Source organism: Rhinolophus sinicus, chromosome 5 (genome assembly GCF_057876585.1).
Source record: "Rhinolophus sinicus isolate RSI-liver-muscle chromosome 5, RSI-T2T, whole genome shotgun sequence".
NCBI lineage: Eukaryota > Metazoa > Chordata > Mammalia > Chiroptera > Rhinolophidae > Rhinolophus > Rhinolophus sinicus.
Window position 1 is genome coordinate 30,815,644 of NC_142505.1, and position 24,851 is coordinate 30,840,494.

The 24,851-nt window shown below is 37.7% G+C and overlaps 1 protein-coding gene across 1 annotated transcript in view; it reads left to right on the forward strand.

Annotated features, from left to right (window-relative positions):
* Nucleotides 1-24,851, forward strand: part of LOC109444512 (collagen alpha-4(VI) chain-like) — a 105,302-nt gene that overhangs the window by 30,701 nt on the left and 49,750 nt on the right. The window contains exons 7-17 of the mRNA XM_074312826.2: nt 684-1,229; nt 1,585-2,139; nt 6,835-7,169; nt 8,252-8,330; nt 10,309-10,454; nt 10,607-10,699; nt 12,326-12,379; nt 19,748-19,819; nt 20,863-20,889; nt 22,354-22,398; nt 24,434-24,487. Of these exons, the coding sequence (XP_074168927.2) occupies nt 684-1,229; nt 1,585-2,139; nt 6,835-7,169; nt 8,252-8,330; nt 10,309-10,454; nt 10,607-10,699; nt 12,326-12,379; nt 19,748-19,819; nt 20,863-20,889; nt 22,354-22,398; nt 24,434-24,487 (2,006 nt within the window). The remainder of the gene's footprint in view (nt 1-683; nt 1,230-1,584; nt 2,140-6,834; nt 7,170-8,251; nt 8,331-10,308; nt 10,455-10,606; nt 10,700-12,325; nt 12,380-19,747; nt 19,820-20,862; nt 20,890-22,353; nt 22,399-24,433; nt 24,488-24,851) is intronic.

Sequence of the window (24,851 nt, forward strand, 5' to 3'; positions counted from 1 at the left end):
TTAAAAGTGCCACTCTTTTGTCCATATGCTTAAAAAGTGCAACTTGCATGAGAAGCAGAAATATTGGATACTGAGACAATTCATGGTTTCGGATATGCTCTGCTATTTTACTTTTAGCTTGTTCTCAACTTCCCTGTTTGAGAAATATCAAGTAATATTTACTTCATGTCTCAAGTGGGGTTCACCAGAAACAGACTCTGAGACAAGGATATGGATGTAAGTGGTTTATCTGGGAGGTGACTCCAGGGCACTTCCAGGGTAGGGAAGTGAAGATGAGAGGCAGGAAGGCAGCCAGAACAGGCTGAGTGAGTAAGCAGCTAATCTCTGTAGGCAGCTGGGGCTCAGTTCTGCTGGGGACTAAGGGAAACTATGCAGAACTCACCTCAGAGTTGTCCCACCCAAAGGGCAAGGGAGCTGGAGTATTTACCCACTAACTCCTCTCCATTCTTGGTGTTTAGCTGCTCCCAAACTCACTCCCAGGCATTCTGGCCTGCTTACTGTATGAACGGATCACGCTCCGGCCAAAGAATATCCCTAGACAGAGTCACAGATGCTTTCAGTAGACAGCTGCTGGCTCTCAACAGAACAAAGAGTGCTGAGGGAGTATGGGTGGGGATAGGGATCAATAGCTTTGGCTACAGTCTCACCTCTGTTCTAATGGGTTGCTGCTTCTTATTGCCTAGGCTGTGTGTACATCGAGAAGGCAGATATCTACTTCCTTATTGATGGGTCGGGCAGCATCACACACGACGATTTTCTTGAAATGAAGATGTTCATGAACGAGGTGATAAAGCTGTTCCATGTTGGGCCCGACAGAGTACAATTTGGTGTCATTCAGTACTCAGATAGAATTAATAGTCAATTTGTCCTCAGCCAGTATCCCAGTGTGACAAGGCTGAAGGAAGCCATTGATGGCATCCAGCAGAGTGGAGGGGGTACCTTGACGGGTCAGGCCTTGAGTAACATGGCTCAGGTCTTTGCAAACACTGCTCGCAGCAACGTGCCTTGGTATCTCATAATCATCACTGACGGTGAATCTGGGGACCCCGTGGCTGAGGCGGCAGAGACACTGAGGGAAGATGGCGTCATCATTTATGCTATTGGAGTCAGAAACGCTAGCACTACTGAGCTTGAGGAGATAGCTAAAGACAAGACATTTTTTGTGTACGAGTTTGATTCCTTGAAGGCCATCCAACAAGAAGTGGTACAAGACATCTGCTCCTCAGAGAGTAAGGATTTTTTTTTCAATTTCTCTTTCTCTCTCCAAGTTTATGTGTCTAATCTATGTGAATTCTTGAAGTGTGGATTCACTGGTCCAGAAGTGAGTATTGGACACAGAGTGACCATGACCTAGAATGAACCAAGCCTGTCAAATTTTGTATCTTTATCATACTGCTGTATCTTATTTTGAGACTGGTTTGTGCTGGGTCACAGAAAATATATTTCACTCACTTCCTCTTCCACTCCCTTTAAAAATATTTTCATGTCATGTATATGCCTCCTCAGACTGTCTCTGGAGACTTGTAATTAATTGGTTTCAGCCTCTGAATGAGTGTTCTGTTCTGCTTCTTTCCCCACCCCCAGCCTGTAAGAATAGGAAAGCTGACATTATCTTCCTGATAGATGGTTCAGAATCCATCCTTCCAAAAGACTTTGAAAAGATGAAGGGATTCATGAAGAACATGGTGAACCAAGCTAATATCGGTGCTGATGAAATTCAGATTGGCCTTTTGCAATTCAGCTCAACCCCCAAGGAAGAATTCAGGCTCAACCAATACTCTTTAAAGGTGGACATTCACAGAGCCATCTTGAATGTTCAACAAATGAAAGATGGCACCCACACCGGGAAAGCCTTGAATTTCACTCTGCCTTTTTTTGACAGTTCAAGAGGAGGGAGACCCGGTGTTCATCAGTATTTGATTGTGATCACAGATGGGGTCTCCCATGACAATGTAGCCATACCAGCCAAGGCCCTCAGGGACAGAAACATAATTGTTTTTGCCATTGGGGTGGGAGAAGCCAAACGCTCTCAGCTCTTGGAGATTACTAATGACGAGCACAGAGTGTACCATGAAGAAAATTTTGAGTCCCTGCAGAATCTGGAGAAGGAAATTCTTTATAAGGTCTGCATTCCACAAGGTGAGTGACAGAGTGTTTCTTATTTGATCCACAAGCCCATTGCAGGTGTCAGGGACCTTGTTGACTCTCTTAATAAAATAAAACTGATCCTTTTAGCTGGGGGAGGGAGGGGTGATCACCCTGGGAAAGACAACTGGCTTGAACTCCCAAGACACTGTGGTTCACCTTCCCCTGGGGATTCTTTTAATCATTCCCTGGCCGTCACCACTCTGGCCTCCAGAGGCCTGAACCTTCTCAGAACTCTGTCTCTAGAAAGTCCTCAGAACTCTTCTCTTTATTCCTTGCAGATAGATGAAACCAGACTGGAATGTGTAAACATAGCTTACTGAAGATATAGGCATATCAAAAGGGAAATGGAAGCAGAGAGCAGTATCAGTTAGACAGTAGTTCTTAAGAAATAGAACGCACTCTTTTCTATGTGTGTTCTGTATAGGGCTCTGCTTTGTTGCCAATCTGCTTCCATATGGCTGAGGTCATCCTCAATCTTATTTTATCTCCTCAAGCTTTTATCCAAAACAGCAAGGTCCAGAGACAAGTGTTCCCTTTTCCAACAGTCTGAGTCTGTTCAGCTCCTTTCTCAAGAGTTGCCTTTCAGAGGTTGATTGACCCAGAGAATGTCTTCATGGATGATTCCACCTCCTTCCCTCCCATAGGGACTGAGATTCTACAGCATAACCACATTATAATCAGGGTAGCTAACCTTTAGATGGAACAGCCCACCCCACCAGGGGATGCTCCAAGGGCTTTCACATGTTACAACATAGACTCTTCACATAACCTTATTGAATGAGTGTAGATACTATTTTACAGATGAAGAAATCAAGGCACAGAAAATTCAGGTCATTTGACCCAAGTAAGTAGCAAAGCTTAGGTTTGAACTTGAGGCAGTCTGGTTCTAGAGTCTGTGTACTAAATACCGTTCTATGTTGCCTTTTGGTGTATCTAGTAGAGTAGAGCACAACAGAGCCTCTCGAATTTTAACATGCATGTGAATCACCTGGAGATCTTGCTAGAATTCAGATTATGATTCAGTGATTCTGTGTGGGATTCTATATGACTAACATGCTCCCTGCTGATGCTGCCAGTCCCCAAATCACACTGAGTAGGAGGGTAGTAGAGTGTAGTATGGCAAAATGAAACATAGTATAGTATAGAAGAGTGTTAGATTGTATATAGTCATGTGTTGCTTAATGAAGGGATACGTTCTGAGACATGCATTGTTAGGGGATTTTGTCATTGTGTGAACATCATAGGTTACACAACCTAGATGGCATAGCCTACTACTGTAATTGTGGGTGCTATGCTTTCATAGGACTGCTGGTACAGGAGGTTTGTTTACACCAGCATCACCACAAACCTGTGAGTAATTGTAGTGTAAGCTCTGACAGTTGGCTTTTCCATTTGTAATGCAAATGCTTAACTTATGCTTTGATTGGTGAGGCGTTCATTTCAGATAGGCAGCTGCTTCAATGGAGTCTATCTTGAATAAACACATTGCCAGCTACACAAGATAAAGTCAGGCTGCCTACCCTCCTGTTTTACAAATCTTGGTTGATTTCCATAACTGACCATTTGGGCTACTTGTTTTTCCCCTTCTTGCACTTTAAATTCACCCTTATGTTTTAAATTCACCAATAATGAGCTACAGAACCTTAGCCCATCCCCACTCACACTTGGTCCCAATAAAAGCAGAACCCAAGGGTCCTGCATTCTCTCTCTACCTGTGACCTCACTATGTGCCCCCTGATGTGCCTCGTACACTCCAGGGCCTGTAAGTAATAAACTCTTTTTTTCTTCAAATTTTCCTAATGGTTGTTGCTAAAGGGCATCTTGCAATTGTAATAAGAATCAAAGTGTTGGTTCAGCTGTAACATGGGTTTAGAAAGAGAAGATGTTCCCCAGTAGGAATCTCACTGGGGTCCAGGCGAGTGCCCCCAGGCATTTCTAGTGATAGCATTACTATCCGTAGGCTGAGACTGGTACAAAATAGTAATCACGAGGCAATAGGAATTTTCAGCTCCCCCTATCATCTTCGGGGACCACAGTTGTATATGTTGTCTGTTGTAGACCAAAATGTCATTATGAGCTGCATGATTGTAGTATAGTATAGAATAGCATAGAATGTCATCAAATGGTATAATACGGTATAGCAATGTGTAATATGGTAAAATATAGTATAGTATGGAATCGTAGAGAAGAGTATATAGTGGAACCCATAAAGTCCAATATTCCTACATCAACCCCATGTGAAGCAGATGCTATTATTATGATACCCAATTTCCAGATGAGAAAAATAGGAGAGGTTAAAAAACACAGATGGGAAATAATGGAAGTAGGGTGTGAACTTCCTAGCAGTTTGGTGTCAAAAACTGGAGCCAATTTTTTAGAGTTATTAAATTTCTATTTTTGTTTATACTGCCTAAAGAATATCAGTACTTTGCAGTGTTCTTGGTGAATTAAAAAATCAATTGAAAAGAGTACATGTGTAACATTATTTGTTAAGTAAGCATGGATTATGGGAAGTCCTGCATTAAGCAGTTCATTCTTTAGGAATCAAAGTTCTATTTTCTTTGTTTATATTCACCTAGGTATTATCAGGGGAAGGAAAAGAGATATAGGATTCGCTTCTCTTTTCAATTCATTTTGTACCTTGTAGTAAATTAGGATTTATATTTATCTACAGCTTTGTCATTGACTTTTATTTTTAATTTATTTTTATTTATTTATTTTTTATTGGGGAATATTGGGGAGCAGTGTGTTTCTCCAGGGCCCATCAGCTCCAAGTAGTTATCTTTCAATCTAGGTGTGGAGGGTGCAGCTCAACTCCAAGTCCAGTCGCCATTTTCAATTTTTGTTGCAGGGGGCTCTGCCCACCATCCCATGTGGAAACTGAACTGGCAACCTTGTTGAGAGCTCATGCTCTAAGAACTGAGCCATCTGGCTGCCCCTGTCATTGACTTTTTTGATGAAATTAGCTGGATACTTTATTAATAGCTGAAACCTAATTAATTCTAGAATTCTAGAATCATAAAGCTGAATCATAAAGACCTTAGAGGTTATCTAGCAAGGTTCAGCCCTCTCTGTTAACAGGGAAAGGAATGCTCCTTGCATTACAGAATAAGCCAGCTGAAAATGTTCCTGGGGGAAAATATAAATTAGAAATGTTGGAATAATATACCATACTGCAAAAAGGAAACTTATTTTTTCTGAAATTAGATGTGATACAGAAATGGGATTTACATTGGTGAAAACTCCTTTTGGTGAATTTCAATTAGAGATTTAAAAATCAAAACAAAACCAAGATGTTTTATATGAAAGGAGGAGAGGAAGGCATCTTCTATCTTGGCAACTCCAGAAGCATACTTGAGCTAGCATGGTGTATGATATTTAGGGGATGGAAAACTCATGACTCAGATCCCTGAGAAACTTTAAGTCACTGTTTATGACCCTTTTCACTGGTGAAACATCCAGTATTCAATTAATTTCCTCGAAATTGTCCCCTTTCAACATCTTAGTTTTGTTTATTTTTGATTCTGAGCCAATATTCCAGTGTGTGCTGGTCAAGGAGAAAATGTGCATGTGTCCAGGCTTGCCCTGGAGAGTTTCAAGTTATGTTCATTGTCCAGAAGTAGTTAAGAACAGTGGCCCTTTTATGGTTGATAAATTACATTTTAAGTCATTTATTCAGATACTAATCCAGGTGCACCTGTGACTATCAACTTTTGCCTCCTCAGTGGAATTTTGTGGATGTTCTTATTATTCACTTGTGAGTGGGTGGGTATAGCCTGAAAGATCAGTGGGCCTTCAAATTCTAGCTACATCTTTCTGGGAAGGCTTAAAAGTTTTTGTGAATTATATAAATATCTCACCGCTATGCTGTACACCTGAATCTAATATAATATTGAATGTCCACTGTAATTGAAAAAAATACATAAAAAGTCCATCATGTTTGTTATCCATCAATATTGGAAAGTTGTACATTAAGAAATATTTAAATAGTACTATTACAATAATGACAAATATTTAAAAAAAGTTTTCAGGCAGAAGAAACAGAAAATTAGGAGCGTTTGTCAGTCCTGATCTTTTCTAATATATGTCCCTGAAACAAGGTCGATGTGTAGGTGCTGAATGAGGAAGAAAACTTCCAGGAGAAAAGGAAATAGTAAGCTCGTGCTGAAAGAGACTCAAGGCTCATTTATATTCCCTTCTTCATTCATTTGTCAAACATTTAATGAGCATCTGTATTAGGCACTGGGAAAGTAAGATGATATTGTCCCTACTATCAAGAAATCCTGTTTAGTGGGAGAGAATGTCAAGTAAAGTAACAAAGGACAATCAGGGACATTTGGTAATTCAACCCGAGGAGCTGGGGACATGAGTCAGAAAGAGCTTTAGGGAGGGGGTTACTTGAACTGTTACTTGAAAGACATGTATGAGTTAACCAGATTGGCGTGGAGGGGAAGGGAAAGGACAATTCAGGTAGAGGCATAGGATCAGCAGAGGTGTAGAGAGGTATGAAATAGTACATAATGTATCAGTCAGTTTTTGTTGTGTAACAAACCATCCCTGAAATTAAACAACAATCATTATTTAGCTTACATTTCTGTGAATTGTCTGGGGTTCTTCTTCCAGGGCAGGCCTGGTCATGCATCTATAGATGACTAATTTGTTTTTTTTCCTCCTCCACCTTCAAAGGATGCAACATAGATTTGTCTGTAGGAATTGATATCTCCATTCCCACAAGGCAAGTTCATCAGAAGCTTCAAGGATTACTGCCAGAGCTGATGCAACAGTTGTCCTTGCTTTCTAACATCAGCTGTAGTGTTCCTGGTCAGAGCAACATAATGTTTCGCTACCTGGTTCCTGGCTCAAACGGTCAGGTTGTCTTTGACTCAGGCTTTGGGAAGTATAGTGATGAGACCATTCAGAAGTTCTTGGTTCATCAGGCTGCCAATAGCAACCACATGGACGTGGGTTTTCTGCAGTTCCTGGGCAATAACGCCATCCACTTCTCTTCTGCTAAAGTGAAGGTAATAATGCTGAGAATCCATGTGACGGAGCCATCAAGCAGAGTTGGGGGGGCAGTGGAGTAGGGGGGCATAAAGCTTTTGTGACTGTTCTTCACTGGAGATCCTACATAGAGGCAAACCATAGTCTTACTCAGTAAAGACCAAGAAAAATGTACTTTCATTCAGTCAAAAGATATTTACTAAGCCCTAGAGGCTCTGTGCTGAATACTGCCAATAAGGATGAAAGGATAAAAGTCCCTGCCCTCAAGTTGCCCACAGTTCAGTGATCCAGATTCTTCCATGGAATAATTCATTCCAAAGATCACTGGAAGATATTTTAAGACTCCTCAGCTCCTCTGGTCGCTGACTCCCATGTAGAGTAGGGCCTAATTTTTTTTCCAGTCAGCACCTTGAACTGTCTTTAGTGACAGCTAATGGCTCCGTAGTGAAGCCCACTCCTTCCCTTTTTGGTCCTTTTTGGCCCCCAAACAGGTCCTTTTTGGCCCCCAAACTTTACACCCACGCAAGTCCACAGAACTTGCAAGGTCTCATGTGATGTTTATTAAGAAATGTCATCTCCAAACTTTGAAAGTTACATTTAGATTTCCCTTCAATCATACATTCAATGAATTTATTTCTTGACTAGTATAATTCATTTTTTAAAATTAAAATTTTCCATGAGTGAAGGTAACACATTTTAATTGTAGAAAAATGCAACCAATTTTTGACATTGATAAAGATGAGTATTGTAAGATAATTTTTGGAAGATATTTTTAAGTGAACATGTTAAGCTGGTTCAAATTTCTTTTCTTCTTCTTCTTCTTCTTCTTGGGGAAGTTGAAGTAAAAACAAATGTGTAATAAAATAAATAATGAATGGGTGAAAGGGAACAGGGTGAAAGGCTGGATACAACCAAGAAAGTTAAGCTTACCCTTGAATTTTAAAGAAATGTGCATCTTATAGCATCCATCTTCTCCATTCCCTTTCGCCTCTCCCCTTCTTTCCTTTCCCTCCCCCTCTGCCTCCTCCCCTGTCCTATTCCCTCTCTCCTTCTCTCCTTCCCTCCCTCTCCCTCCTTGCTCCCCCCTGCCCCCAAACAACAGGTCCTTTTAGTGTTTACTGATGGACTGGATGATGATTTAGAGAGACTGAAGGAGGCATCTGAGCTTCTCCGAGGCAAAGGTAAGTGCATGGAGTTGACCTGTGTGGGTATCACTCCTTTCACAGGGGCTAAGATACACTTTCAGCTTTCCAAATGGCACTGGATGCTACTAAGCCTCCGGCATGCCAACCCAAGTGATAAGAGCTCAGTGCCCCCTGGAATGACTCCCCGTCTCCCTCTGTATGAATTGGGACTGTTCAGGGCTGAAAGACCCCCAGGGTCCCTAATCCCTGACACTGACCAAGAGTCTCTCTGAGACAGGACTGGCCAATTACCAGCATGGTGGGGGGAGGGGTGAAGGTACAACTCCTACTTCATGGTGAGTGTGTGTGCTCTTTGCTCTTTTAGGCTACCTAGGGGTCCATATGCCTCTTTTCCCTAAACTCTGGATCAGCCTAAATCTGGGCCTTGCTCTTTCCACTGCCTTTCCTCTCTCGTACGCTCCCTAATTCTTCCTGCTTCTCCGTCTCCAAGGGCTGCTGCTGTTCGATATGACATCTTTGTGAAATTAGAAAAAGATGCCCAATGCTCTGGGTGGGTGCAAGCCTAGGCACCTGGCTTGGTGAGTGGTGTGCTGGCTGTATTACAGTACCCACCAGTTCCCACAGCTGGGTGTCCTAGGACAGTGCCACCTATACAGCTGTGCCTGTTTGCTCTGGCCATTCCCAGTTTGGGCCCCATCAAGGCTGTAAAGCAAACTCAGGATGAACAACCAGCAACCTAACTTGTTAAAACTCCCTTCACCCTTCTCCCTCCTCAGTGGAGTATGTTCAACGTTTTCTTCTGGGGATGATGCTTTCCCTTGGTTTATAATGTGTTGGAATATATTTTATGATGATTTGCTCCCAACTAAATTTATCACCTAGATAGCCACTGGAAATTTAAATTGTTGCACCTTTTCTGAAAGGGAATTGAGAATATATAACAAAAGACGGCAAACTTTGCCTGTGTGCCAGATCAGCAATTTCATTTCCAGGAATTTATTTTCAGGAATAATTAAGAATATGTACAACAGCTTTAAACCACAAGATTGTTAAGCAGCTTTTTTTTTTTCAATAGATAAAAGCTGATGTGTGTGTGTATTTGTGTGTGCATGTGAATTTACTATTCAAAATATTAACGCTAATATTTGTTCTGAAATTCTACGAACAGTTATTTCTACCCAAATTTGAAAAGTGTACTTGTCCATTTGTCCTCTGTTATGTGGACAAATCCAGAGGGTCTTTTAGTGACTGATTCAATAGAATAGGCTAAGTTCTGCAGTAACACCAAGCAATCTCCAAACTCAGTGGCTTAAAGTAGCAAGAATATATTCATTTTATGCCTCGTGCCCACTTATCTATGTCTCATGCTCATCTCTCAAGGACTGAGACTGAAGGAAGGGTCTATTCCTATGGCAGATGAAAGGAAATGGGCAAATTGTGCAGCACTCTTAAAATTTGTCCCAGGAAGTGAAACATGTCACTTCTGCACACAATTTAATTGGTCAGAGCAAGCCATATAGTCAGTTCTAACTTTCACGAAATAGATAATATTTCTACAGGTAAGGAATTGAAGCTTAATGAGAGTTTATAACTGTCCCAAAGTAGTAAAATCATATGTATCAGAATATTTGTGAACAGTCCCAGTGATTGCCACAGTTTCTGAGAGTAAACCACAAATCTACTTCAGGAATGGGTTTAAAAAGATGTAACTTAATACAATAATGGGTGAAAACCTTCTATGAAATAACAAATAAGGACTGTAAGAGAGCTCTGAGAGTCTTTTGTGGTTCTACCTAACTGCTTGACTTTCAGTTGGTGGGATTGAAAGGTGTCAGACCAGTTCTTCAAGAGGGAATGTCATGAGCCAATTTTGATTTTAACAAAAATGAAATCTGAGAAAAGACAGGTGAAGGAATAGGAAAGACGGGATGATGGATGAATATCTGAGTCCAAGACAAAGACGGAGCATTCAAAAGACATACAGGTAAATTGCCCACCTCTTGGTACCTTGAAGGATTCTCTGGACTCCTCATTATTGGCTTGGAAGGTGTGCATAAATTAGAAGAGCTTCAGGAGCTGGAATTTGGCAGAGGATTTGCATATACTCAACCTCTGAGCATCACACTGCAGTCCCTCCCAAGCATCTTACTGAAGCAACTTGTGAGTATGTTTTTTTAAACACCACCCTTCGCTGGATCTATTAATTCTAATAATTTTTAAAACCCTGAGGTAATTTTGTCTCTTTAGTGTATAATGTGATGTAGGTTAAGAGATGAAAAAAAAAATCATGCGATGAGGATTCTGTCTTTCAGGACACAGTTGTAGAAAGAACATGCTGCAATATGTATGCAAAGTGTTTTGGAGAAGATGGGCACAGAGGTGATCATGGGAGCCCCGGGAGGAAGGTGAGGATTTGTTGGGTGTGGGACTGGGAGGGAGAGATGACATTTCCAGTAGATGACTGTAGATGACTGCATATCAGGCTCTGTATTATGTCTGAAACACACTTTTTCTAATTATATCCTCTTAACAAAACTTTGAAGTAAACGTTATTTTACAGGTTTGAAATTGAGGCTCAGAGAGGGCACACCACTTTCCCAAAGTTGCACAGTTACAAAGAGGCATTTTTTAATTTAAGCCCCTACGTCTGCCTGATTCCGTCTCACATTCTATATTATGCTGCCTACTTACATGTATTTGACAAATATTTTCATAGATTCTCTCACTGCATGGAAGTTTTTACTTGTCTAGAAAATTTTCACTTGTCTAACCCCTGCTTTCTTTACAGGAGTCAATGTCCCTTTCTCTCCTATCTAACATCCTACTCTATAGCATGAAACTCTGATGAAAGATATAAGCACTGGTTCACTAGTGGTTAATTTGCATCTCTCTGTTAACTCTCGGGTTAAGAGATAGGAAAATTACTATTTCACAGTTTTAAGGGAGAATATCTCATTAGAAATGGTCGTCAGATATCCAGGGACTGAAGGTTCCGTTCTCAACTTCACGATGAGGGTACAATCACAAATCCACATGCAATGTTGAATCAAACGCCTTGGCTTTTCTCATCTTTTTACATTCTCTCTTTGTAAGAATTTCCGTCAGGTTGTTGGAATGAGCTCTTATTGACTTTGCAGATCAATCTTAATTTAGAACTGTATAAAGTATATAATTACTTTTTGAAAAATAAATTGTAGTTATGCATTAGCACTGGATTGTTTTCCCCATCATGTTGTTCGTAAATATCTGACTACAGAATCAGAAAATCAAATTTAGGCACCTCTTGACTTTTGGCAACTTAGGGACTATGCCTCAAAGGCTAAAGATGAGAATGTTTTGAATTTTTGACTTCTCTGCTCCTTCTGTTTGTTAGAATTCAGTGGTTGGTTGTAATGACTTTCATATCTTTGTTGATCACAAATAGACTAGGGCTCCCATATCTTACTGACCAATTTGTAGTCTAAATAAACACACCTGGCTATGCAATATCAAGCCAAACTCCCTTGAGAGGAAATGGTTTGTGGGTTTAGTATCTAAAAAGTAAAAAAAAAAAAAAAAAAAAAAAAAAAAGAGAGAGAGAGAGAGACTAAATAGCTGAGTCATACAGAAATAAACAGCCATTTCTCATAAGTAATGGGGTGGTAACACCTTTGTTTACTGACATTTTGTTATGAGAATGTAAAACCCATACCATGCTCTTTAAGAATAACAATTTTCCTTAAACATTTAACTAGTTTTGGTTTGGATTTTCATAATAGAATGGCTTAAAAAGGTATTTTAGAAAAATAAAAGTAGGTTGTTGTACCAACTATTAAGACAAGTAGGTATTCAAGTTTTCGCTGTAAGACAGGCCAAGAATACTTGTCTCTATATATCTTTGGGCATGGCGTTCAACATTTAGTAGAGTCTCAGTAAAATGTCCACTCAGTGAGACAGGGGTACCTATAAGTAACAATTTTTATTTCATGCAGATTTAAGAAATGAAGACTTTAGAGTCCAAATTATTTACTTTGATTTTTTTCTCTCCTCAGGGACAGAAGGGTTCTGGCGGATTACCTGGTCATCCTGGTGAAGAAGGTGGACATGTAAGTACTAAATCTTTTTTTTTTCTTTAAAAGAATATCGTACAATGGGTCTATTATCAACAATACTTAATTGTGCTTAAGTCATGACATTTTTCTCTTCTATGCCATTTCAAATGGGTTTAAAATATCTATATAAAAATAACTGTTTATTGTAACAAATGTCAGGTGGACAAAGTATGTAAAGATATAGTTGCTAGAAGATGTTTAATGAGGAAGTACGGTCATTTTGTTTTTTAAATCAGTGAATTTGAAGTAACTGAAAATATGGACTGTGTCTAATGTGCATGCATATAATAGTAGTTGTTAATCGTGAGCTAAATTTCAGAATTTGTTGTTAATGAGGTAGTCATGTCTATACCGTGTTTCCCCAAAAATAAGACCTAGCCGGACAATCAGCTCTAATGCATCTTTTGGAGCAAAAATTAATATAGCACTTGGTCTTACGGCTAGGTCTTGTTTTTGGGGAAACACGGTAAGTGGTTTAACAAAATAGATTGAGAAGAATCAAGGCCATTCTCACAATAAGATCACTCAGATATCTTCCAGAATGGCAGAATAGAGGTGTAGTTATCTACTGATGGTTTGTATATAACCCTGGATACATCCTGGACAATGGAAAGTTACCTATCATTTGATTGGCTATAGAGAAAAATGTATCTCATAGAGAGAATTATTAGCTAGGGCACTGAAATATGGTAGGGATCATCTTTATTACATCATTTAAATACCAAAAAGATTGAAAAAACAAACATTGTTTTTAGTTCTTTTAAATTGTGGAAACCATTTTGCTACAGGTGTGTGTTTTAAAGTTGATTTGTGTATATCACTGGTTCTCAAACTTTTTTGTCTCAGGATACCTTTATACTCTCAAAGATTACTGAGGACCTCGAAGATATTTTTTTGATGTGGTTTCTATCTATTGATGTTTGGCACATTAGAAATTAAAACTAAGAGAATTTTAAATGATTTATTTACTTTATTTCAAAATAACAAAAATAAACCCATAACATAAATGACATTTCTTTATGAAAGATAATAATATTTTCCAAAATAAAATATGTTAGTGAGGAGAGTGGCATTTAAAAACATGTTTTCAAATATCTTTAATGTCTAGCTTATTAGGAGACAGCTAGAGTCATGTATCTGCTTCTGTATTCAGTCTATCATGATATCACTTGCTCTGTGGCCCTTTAAAACCTCTACTGTACACTTGGGAGCGAACAAGAGTAAAAAGCAAAGTGGCATTCTAGTATAATCAGGAAAATAGTTTTAACTTTGTGAGAACCCCCTCCCAAAGGGTCTTGGGGACCTGAGGGGTCCTTGGACCAAACTTTTCAAACTACTGGTATATACAAACACTAATGTTCTCAGTGTTCCACCCAGAGTGGCACATCATTTTATTGTTCTGAACAATTACGCTGCCTGAACATGGAAAATAAGCAGAAATTAGAGAAAAACATAGGTGCTGTGACCTGTATAAACTGATCCATCTCTTTGGTTATGTTTATGGGAATATTGCTCAACTTTTCTCTTTTGTTCGCTTCAGTAAATGTAGTATTAGATGTTAGAAATACATTCACAAATAGGAATTGTGAATTTTTGCTGTTTTGTACAGGAGTAGTGAAAATATTCCTTCCCATTTTTATGATGTTTTTAGATGTCCTTTAAGTATTGTGTTTTCTACTAGGTCTGTGGTTCAACGAGCCCGGCCAAAGTTAAGAGAGTATTTTAAGGTCTGACCAACCCACCAGGATCATTGACACCAATTTCAGACAAACAGGATAAATAAGCCCTTATCTGTCTAGGGTGGGAGTTGATTTTGTCCTCCTTCTCTGCTGTCTTAACATCCTAAAACTAAAATGTTTTATAAAAATGTTCAAGTACAAAGCTAGAAATATAAAGTGAGCAACATACAAGTTTTCCCTTTCTGTATTTCAGTTACCTGTGGTCAACTGCTATCCGAAATATTAAATGGAAAATTCCAGAAATGAGCGATTCATACGTTTTAAATTCTGCACTGTTCTGAGTAGCGTGACAAAATCTCACACTGTACCTCCAGAGAGGAGACCGATCCCTTTGTCCAGCATCTCCACACTAGACACTCGTGCCCATCAGTAACTTAGTAACCCTTCCAATTATCAGATTGATTGTCACAGTATCACAGTATCTTTGTTCCGTTAACCCTTATTTTACTTAATAATGGCCCCAGAGCACAAGAGTAGTGATGCTGGCTATTTGGATATGCGAAAGAGTAGCTGTAAAGTGCTTCCTTTAAGTGAAAAGGTGGAAATTCATGATTGAATTAGGAAAGCAGAAAAATTGTATGCTGAGGTTGCTAAGATTTATGGTAAAAATGGATCTTCTGCCTGTGAAATTGTGAAGAAGGGAAAAGAAATTTGTGCTAGTTTTGCTGTCACATCTCAAACTGCAAACACATCTCATCGGGTAGGCATTTTGTCATCTCGCATCATCACAAGGAGACAGGAGAGTGCAGTACAATAATATATTTTGAAAGAGACACCACATTCACATAACTTTTATTACAGTGTATCATTATAATGTTTCTATTTTATTATTATTGTTGTTAATGTCTTACTGTGCCTAATATTTGGTTGGTGCAAAAGTCATTGCGGTTTTTGCAATTATTTTTAACCTTTTAAACCGCATAAATTAAACTTTATCATAGATATGTATGCACAGGAAAAACAGCATACGAGTATATAGAGTTTGGTACTATCCATGGTTTCAGGCATCCACTTGGGGTCTTGGAATGTATGCCCCCTGGGGATGGGGGGGTACTGTACACAATTTTATATAATTTTTAAATTTTATAATAGCCACCTTAAAGAAAGTAAAAAGAAATAGGTGATGTTAATTTTATTAATATATTTTACTTAACCCGATATACCCAAAATATAATCATTTCAGCATGTAATTAACATAAAAATTGATGAGCTATCTCACTTTTTAAAATGTACTGTCTTTGGAATCCATTGTGCCTTGTGCACTGACAGCACATCTCAATTTGGACTAGACCCATCGCAGCTCTAGTAGGTCTCATTTGCTTTTTACTGCATTTCTCACAAGAGGAGGTGACTTTAAAATATGTTGTCCTCTGAATGGCTTTTCAGGTCATCTCCCATCAAAGCAGGTCTGATTGGTCTGCTCAACAGCAGACATCTCTCTGCAGATGTACAGGTTTCATAATGGGGCCCATAATTTGTGGGTTCAAATTGAACGTGTATAAGGATAAATAACTAACACCCCTAACCCCCCAAAAAACCCAAAACAAAAACGTTTATTGGTGTAAAACAACTATCAGTTTTATTGTTCTTGAACTCTGGGTTGAAAAAGTGAAAGGGGAACAGGGGGGCGTCTGGGGTCTCAGCTGGGCTGACTAGACCTTATGAGGCTGGGGGAACCACTGCTGAGATGGCTTCCTCTCTCATCCTCTGGTGCTCAGCTGGGGTGGCTGGGATGGCGGAAGGCAGAGGGGGAAGTGTATGACGTATGGCGACTGCGTCTAGGAGGGCACACCCAGCAGGGAGGGTCAGTCCTGAGAGCATTCCAGGAGGCCAGGGCTGAAGCTGCAAGGCTTTTGAGCAAGCCTCACAAGTCACGCGGTAACTTGTCTGCCACATTCTATTGGGTACAAGTGGGTCACTAAGTCCAGATCCAAGAGGTGGGTGGGAAGGTTAGACTCCTCCTCTTGATGGAGGTGTGGCAGGGTCACAGAGCAGAAGACCATGCAGATTTTGTTGTGGCCATCTTTGGAAAATACAGTCTGCCAGACAAATGAATTCTATATATTTTCAAAATTTACCTATTGTGAGATGGTTTAAATATGCATTTGTTACACATCGAAGACTTAGTTATGTATCAAATTAGTCAGATTATCTAAAATCACAAAAAATAGTTATGTAACTTCAATAGTAAAAAAAAAAAGCTAATATTTGTCCCCAGCTTCATATGTGCCAGATACAAGGCTAAATATTTTATATACATTTCCTCATTTCATCTACAAAATAAGACATTATTGTTATTATTATTACCATTATTCTCATTTCTCATAAAGTAACTTGAAGCAGCCCAACATTTGAAAAGCTGTTGATGTTATTTTTTCCCTTAAATCACGGCTATAATTGATAGTTTTAAGAAGTACTGTGAGCAAATGGGAGACCAGCTTTTAAACATGATGGAACGTGATGTCTGAATGAGAAACGCAGTAAGCCCGAATTTTATTCTCAAAACAATTTAGCACCTATGCCCCTTATAGGGCAACTCCCGTTTTCTCATGAGAACTTAAAAAATGTATTTGCCCAAACTTTTAGGGATGTACGTGAATTAAACAAATGTCTACTTATAATATTTAACTTATTTAGTTACACAGAAATATTTTAAAGTCTTCATTATGTAAAATGATATATTAAATTAGAAATTCTGCTTTTTACTCTCTCTAATATTTCATCAACCATTTTATTAAAAATTCTTTGCATGTAGTTTCTGTATCAGTTTCTTCAGCATCACTGGAGTCACTTTTGGAAACATCTCACCTGGTTTTTTTTAGAGTATATTGTGTTCACTTCTGTCTAAGTTGTTTGAGCTAAACCACTTTTGAGTCTGTTTATGAAGTCTGTCATTGTGAATTTTATTTCTAGCTTCAAAACTCATTGCTTTATTTTTCTTATAAGAATATTTTTATGGTCTCCATAAGGTAATCATGAAGTCTAGTGCTTTTAAGGTAATTTTAAGTCATATTTGCATGAATCTTATGAAGAAATTGTGAGGTCTCACCCTCGAATATAATAAATAAATAATCTCTGTTAGATTTCTTTATCTTCTTTGTTTTACTTTTTTAACTGGTCTGATAGGTGACCTCTATAAGTATCCCAAAAAAGTCTCAAATTAACACTGACTGGGTGTCAATATTATGTTGTTCAAAGTTAAGTAAAAAGAGCAGTTAAGAGAGTACTCTGAAATATGGGAAACTTTGTGAAGACTCAAATGTAAGAACACTCTTTCTCCTGAGGACTAATTTTGGGAAAACAAAAACCCAATTATGTATGTACAGCAACTGAAACTTTAGAAGTTGGGAATAGAAGTCATAAGAGTGGGCTTTTTCTTTTTAGTCACAATTTTCTTTTGAAAAAAATTTTAATTGTGGTAGAAAACACGTGATATAAAATTTACCATCTTAATCATTTTTAAGTGTATAGTTCAGTGGTATTAAGAACATTCACATTTTTGTGCAACAATCACCACCATTTATCTCCAGAACACTTTCATCTTATAAAACTGAATCTCTGTACCCGTTAGACACTGACTTCCCATTCCCCTCTCTTCCCAACCCCTAGCAATCACCATTCCACTTTTTGTCTCTGTGAATTTTACCTCTCTAGGTGCTTCATTAAATATTTGTCTTTTTGGTTATTTCACATGAAGTTTATCTATGTTGTAGCATGTTAGAATTCCTTTTTAAGGTTGAATAATAGTCGTTGTATGTTTATGCCACTTTTGTTTATCTGTTCATCTGTCAATGGACACTTGGGTTGCTTCTACCTTTTGGCTATTGTGACTAATGCTGCTATGAACATGGGTGTGCAAATATCTCTTTGAGACTCTACTTCCAATTCTTTGAGGTATATACCCAGAAATGGAATTGTTGGATTATATAGTAATGCTGCTTCTACTTTTTTGAGAAACTACTGTACTGTTTTCAACAACAGCTATAAGTGCATAAGAGTTCCAATTTCTTCCCATCCTTGCCAACACTTAAAAAAAAAAAAAGCCATTGTAAGAGTGGGTTCATTTTTAATATTTTGTTAAAAATAAACTTTAAGAACTTTCCTTTGGTATCCGTGCTTTATCAGGGACATTTGTTTTGTATATATTTTGCATGTATTTTGCATATATTTGTTTGATTTATTTTCTAATAAAGACAACAACCAATTATTCATGATTGATAACACCACATAGTGCAATACAGTAAATATGTTAGAATTAAATTTTCCAGATGAAGCTAAACACCACACATTGAACCTAAAAATGCATATAGACTAGGAAGAAGGGGAGAAAGCAGACAACTATTTGGCATCTACTGTGTGTTAGGCATTTGGTATAAGTTATGGCATTTAATCTTCATCACAAGCCTACTGAAATGTGTTAATACTTTCATTTTACGGAGGTGAAAGTAGAAACTCAGAGACAGTAGTGATTTATTAAGGTCAGATAGAGAGGGTTGGAGATATACCCAAACTCATGTCTATCTGATACCAGAACCTGCGCTTTCCTCACTATCTCTTGCTGTTCATTGAGTATAAAACACCTCATTTGTCTATCCGTTTGTGAAGTACTTTCAATACAGTATCCCATGCATTCATTGCAACAATCCTTGAATGGTTATAATCAGTATTATTCAGATCCACTTTTTATAAATGGAGAAAATTGTAATTCATTGCTTGTCCAAGCTTATAAAATAAGTTGGAAACAGAACTGGGGCTTGAACCCAGATCCTTTCATTTTATATCCAGAGAACATCATACTTTACCATGTTCCTTTTTATTGTCCAGGGCAATTTTTGTAGGGAAGTTATATAATCTCATTAAGCCAAAGTTAGAGGTTACATTTATAGACACTGTTTTGAGGAAATCTCATGGGCTATACAATACTTTCTAATTTATATTTGATCAGTTTGGCAAAAAGCATGATATCTACCTTTCCCTTCCTTTTTTACTACATAGATCAAACAGTAATATTCATTATAATTCAGGAAGTCATTCTTCAAATCCTGATTGGAAGTCTACTGTGTGCAGACACTGTGCTTAGGGCTGGAAACCCAGAGATAAATAAATGAGACACTGTCCTTGTCTCCAAGAAGCTCACAATATAGCAGGAAACAATATAACACAAAACAGTAATAACACACGATGTAACAGAAAAACCTTTTTAGAAGAGGAGGTGACAAATGATCTATACCTTAGGAATGGGCAGGATTTCACCTAGAAGAGAAAAAGTTAAATCGTGGTTTATTCTTTGTGAGACCACAAGGAAACCATCCAACTTTAATTGCCTGAAGGAAATATTCTGACACACTTCGGTTTTGTTTGCTGACGTTTTGCCCATGTGGCTTGACTGAATTGATCCAAAATATAGATAATTTGGATTTGTATGATTTGGGGTCATCAATATGGGCAGTTGATGGATGAACATTCTGATTGCCTTGTAGGTGATCTGGTCAAGTCTCTGAGAATGTCAAGTAATTGTAAGGACCACATCCCATTTTAGTCATTCTGATCATTATTATTGCTGGTTTGAATCAGTTGGGTGGTAATAGAGATAGATAGCTTCATGTGTATCTTTATTTCACAGGGAGAAAGAGGCCCCCAAGGTCCTCCTGGACTCCGAGGTGAGGAAGGATGCCCGGGGATGAGAGGACCTAAGGTAAGTGTCACCTTGAGCTGTGGAATTCTCTCCCTATCTCTCTGTTTTATCCCTCGAGTTTGAGGAAAACCTTAATTATTCAACATAGCTCTGGCATCTTGGCTCCTTCTCAGATGGACCGTTTCCCAGAAGGAGAGCCTGAGAAAAGGAATCAAGTGCAAATAGGAAGGCAATCTCAGTAAACACTAGTAGGGAATAGAAAAGTTAGACAGGGAGGGAAGGTGGCCTAAAAAGTGTGTATTATCAATTCAATTTCCACTATGGGCAGACAGAGCTTAATCCTGCTGAGGAACCCTGACAGCCTGTGTTATCCCATAAGGAGTGAGGGAGCTGGGGTATTCATACACCAAATCCTCTCAGGCATTAGGTGAGGGCCGCTCCCATGGGTCATTAATTCCCCAGCACTTCTGGCCTGTCCTGCATGTGGGCAGGCTCTGGTACCAGAAAAAAGCCTCAGGAAAAGAGTCACAGTGCTGGCAGTTGGAAGGTGGGCTTGACAACACTGAAAATTTAAAGGCTGAAGGGATAGTGGGTGGGGCACCCTTGTGGTTGCATTAAACGTCTCTTAACCTTCCTCATTTAGACAATCTCCTTTAATACAGCCAGAAAAGATTTTCTATAACCTCAGAGTCTTATAGAGAGTTTTTTTTCCTGACCACAGTGATCATATTCTGTGTAAACAAATTTTTCTTTCATTTAATTGGTCTTCTTGTTCTTAGAAGCCCACCCATGCTTGTTATCCAGCGTATTTTCATTTTAGTTTGAAAAATATGACTTACGATAAATGGCAGGTCACTGCTGTTTCTTGCTCACCCCTACAATGTGAAGAGTTACAAGGCGCAATTTTTCTCCAAGCCACAAGCAAAAGGGAGTGGTAGTAATCAGAGTACTGTGACGTCCATTACAGTTGCTTGAGAAGAAATCTTCATTTTGCTCTAATAATTGTGTTTTCTTCAAATCAGAGAACGTATGGTTTCCTAAGTGAAACAATGGTTTACAAGTCTCATTTAAGCTCAATTCTTTTTATTTCTTCCCAACTTTAGGGAGAAAGAGGATTTTCAGGAGAGAAGGTAGGTAACCTTATTCACTCTTCCTAAACTGGAGAGCAGTTTCTTTTAGAAACTTTAAAATACTGAGTCCAATCACTTTTCCTTTGCTTGAGGCAGGTGGGGCTTAAAAGTTTTAGAGGAAGAAATATGTCAGATGGTATTAACAGCTAAACTGTCATGCTAATGAATGGTTATTTCAGGCTTAAGGTAGGGATATATGTTATCATTTGAAGGCTTGCTAATGCTAAAATAATTAAGCCACCATATTTATCACATAATGTCTGGAAGAGTTTGTCCTGAATTCAAGGTGTGGTTGGGAGGGTCTGGTCATGGTGATAATCAAATGGGAGAGAAATGCTAGGACAGGGTTGGTGAGAAAGGAGTTGGCACAATAAGGGAATAACTTTACATTCAGATTCAGAAGCAAAGTATCCATTTTCTCATTCATTTATACAAAAAAAAAAAAAATATTTATTAGGTACCCACTCTGTTCCCCACATTATCCTAGGCAGTGGTTGCAAAAACGATGAACGAGAGAGACAAGGGCTGATAAAGTTTCTTTACTCATGTCTCCTGGTACCACTGATTCACCCCATATGGCCTGTGGCAAATTCATCATATAATTTTAGTCTGAGAATTTGGCATGTTATTTTCATGCATTAGCTTAGTTGTGCTTTGGTTAAAAAAAAAAAAAATGCCTGGAACTTTATTTCCTCTTGTGGACAGTAAAAGTACATCAACTATTCCACACATGTGAAACGCATTGTATTTTGCTTGCAAATCTCTGAACTTTTTTTCAAAAGATACTTTAAAATAAATATTTTAACTGTCATTTTGAGGTTGTTGGCCAAACAAAGGGCTCATGATTTGAAACTGATGACCTATTTGATGAGATGTCACCATGCAGCTGCTGGTTTTTACTCTTATCATCCAGTAGCCTAGGTTTTCATTTCTTATGGAGCTTTTTTTATTGTAAGTCTCCCAAATGTACATGTATGCATACACTCCCATTTCATTTCTCCTTAATCTGAGATCACCCAAATTTCCCTTATGCAGATTAATTCAGGCATATTTGCCAGTCTTCTTAAAGAAAAACTGGTCAAAAACAAAAGGACCACCTTTAACATTACAGATAACCGGTGGGAAATGTTTCACTCAGTCTTGTGAAAGAGTTACTTGTTTCCAGTGCAAAACTTTAAAAGCAAGTCTTTCTATCCATTCAAAATTCAAGTTTCGTTTTTTTCTTATCTTTTTCTTTGGCCCCTAAAGCTGCCGGGAAAAACAGTATATAACGCTAATGACTATTTCACAAAGAAAATAAGCATTGCTTTTTAATCATGGAGTACAGTATGTAAATGTTGCTTTGGGAGGTCTAGATTCTTCTAACTGAAAAAGTAATATCAGCAAGGAAATTAACATCAAATCAATAATCATGTATTTCTGATCTTCTTGTCTCTAATATTTTCATCTTCCTTTGCTCTACAGGGCAACTCTGGTGAGGAAGGTATTGATGGCTTGGATGGAGAACAGGTACAGAAAGTTTTTCATTCTATGTTTCTCTCCTCTACTAGCTTGGCATTTATGCTCTCTATTTATACTTTTCATAATTAGTCTAGAAATTTTAACATGCGTGCTCAATAGTCTAAAGTTAATATTTGCCCTTATCCTCAAAATACAAGGACTCTAGAAACTTAACCCTAATGAGCTGCCTCCCATATTACATATTATTGTCCAGTATTTTATTTCCATCTTTTTTTGTTAAATTCTACTGATTAGACACTATTATTATTGTTTTATCAGTCAATGCTTATCTAGCTTTATTTACCCTTACATTTATTCCTATCATTGTTGACTTCAAAAGAACATGAAAAGGTCATGTTTCTTTTGTCTAAGGTACAACTTTTAGAATTTCCTTTAATGAGGGTCATAAACTCCCTTGGTTTTTGTTTCTCTGAAAATCTCTTTATTTTAACCTTTTTCTTGAGAAATAGTTCTTGGGTAAACAATTATTTTCTTTCAGCACTTTTAAAATGTTATTTTGTAATGTTCTGGCTTCTACTGTCTTCTGTATTTCATTATTGCTATTAAATTATCTATCAAACTAATTGTTCTTTGGTCAGCAATCTTAGAAGCTATATCAGGCTGTTTTAAAACTTCCCATTCTTTCTGTCTAGTTTTCTTTCTCTCTCTTTTTTTTTAACTTTAGGTATAACTTTTTTTCATTTTTTTCTTTTTTCTTTTCAATTACACTTGACATTCAATATTATTTTATATTAGTTTCAGATGTACAGCATAGTGGTTAGACATTTATATAATTTGTGAAGTAATCCCCCCAATAAGTCTAGTACCCACCTGGCACCATACATTGTTATTACAATATTATTGGCTATGTTTCCTATGCTGTACTTTACATCCCCTTGACTATTTTGTAGCTACTAATCTGTATTTCTTAATCCCTTCACAGTTTTCTGCAGTTTCAATATGATGTGTCCAGGTGTGGATTTCTTTTTATTTATCCTGCTTGGGACTTCTTAGGCTCTTGAATCTAAGCATTTGTGCATTCTGTAATTTTTTGAAAGTCCTTAGCAAATTATCATTTTGAAATTTTTCTTTTTCATTTTCTCTATTATCTCTTTATAATGTCTAATAAGAAATTTGTGAGACCTTCTCATTCTAACCTCAATGTCTCTTAACTTTTCTTTCAGATTTCCTTTTGCTTTGTCTTTCTGTGCTGCATTCTGAATAATTTCTTCAGTTTCTAGTTAACTGAGCCTTATGCCACTTGTGTTTAATAAATCATTTCACCTGTCAATTAGATTTTTAATTTCAATTATTCTAATTTTCACTGCAAGAAGTTCTATTTGATTCTTTCTCAAATCCACTTGGTCTTTTTTTAAATATTTGCTTTTACTTTTACTCGTTCTTTTTTTATTTTTTACTTATTTAAATGTATTAAATATACTTATTTTATATTCTGTGTATGATAATTCTAATATCTATCATCATTGCTAGTCTGATTTTGTTGTCTGTTGTTTCTGTTGGCTCCCCATCCTGGTGTCTCCCTCATGTGTGGTGTGATGTTTTGATTTAAACTTATTTTTGATTGAACTTTATCTATGAGAAGTCATTAAGGTCTGAGTTGAAGGTTGTTTGCTTCTGCCACGTAATTGGTGGCACTACCTCCTAGGACCACTTTAGTATAGATGATCAGGTTGTGATTTTTCACACCACACTGAATGATAATTTTTAGGACCACCAAATGGCTATTACTTCTGTGGGGTCCTGCTTTCCCTCTCTAAGTCCTGCTTCTAAACTCTAAGGATTTCTCTTTTTCTCTATCAGCTCATTAATGTATATAAAATATTTTAAAATTTATTGGTAATTATAAATTATTTTTTCAAAGGGAGGATTGTTCATGGCATTTAGTCTGTCACACACTCAGAAATAGAATGGTGAAAAAACTTTCCACTGTTCGCTAGAATGTGAAACTATGTGAAAAAAGTATCTGGTGTGACTAATATAACAAAGATTCTTTATGTATTTATTTTTTCTTTTCTTTTTTTAGGGTAATCGTGGAATCCCTGGGTCATCTGGAGAAAAAGGAGATAGGGGAAATCGGGTAAAGTATGAGGATATTCTTTTCTCATATTTCTATCGCTTATACTGATCTTGATAGTTTACTTTTAAGTTTTGGGAAAAAGTCATCTAGTGGCTTAAGTACTACATTGGGAGTTACAGGGAAATAAATATTAGAAGACTGTTTGGAAGATTTAACTTAAGGCCTGACTCTGTTGATAGTGAAATGATTAATGTAAACTAAGTTATTCAACTTTTTGTAATTCTCATTCCCTATGTCACAAGCTTTTATGTCTCCCTATTGCCAATGATTCAGTCTTGCATCCAAGATCTTTTAACCACATCCTTCACTAATCTCAGTCAAGAAATGTCCTTCCCAGGATTAAGAAATACAAATTGGCAGTTAT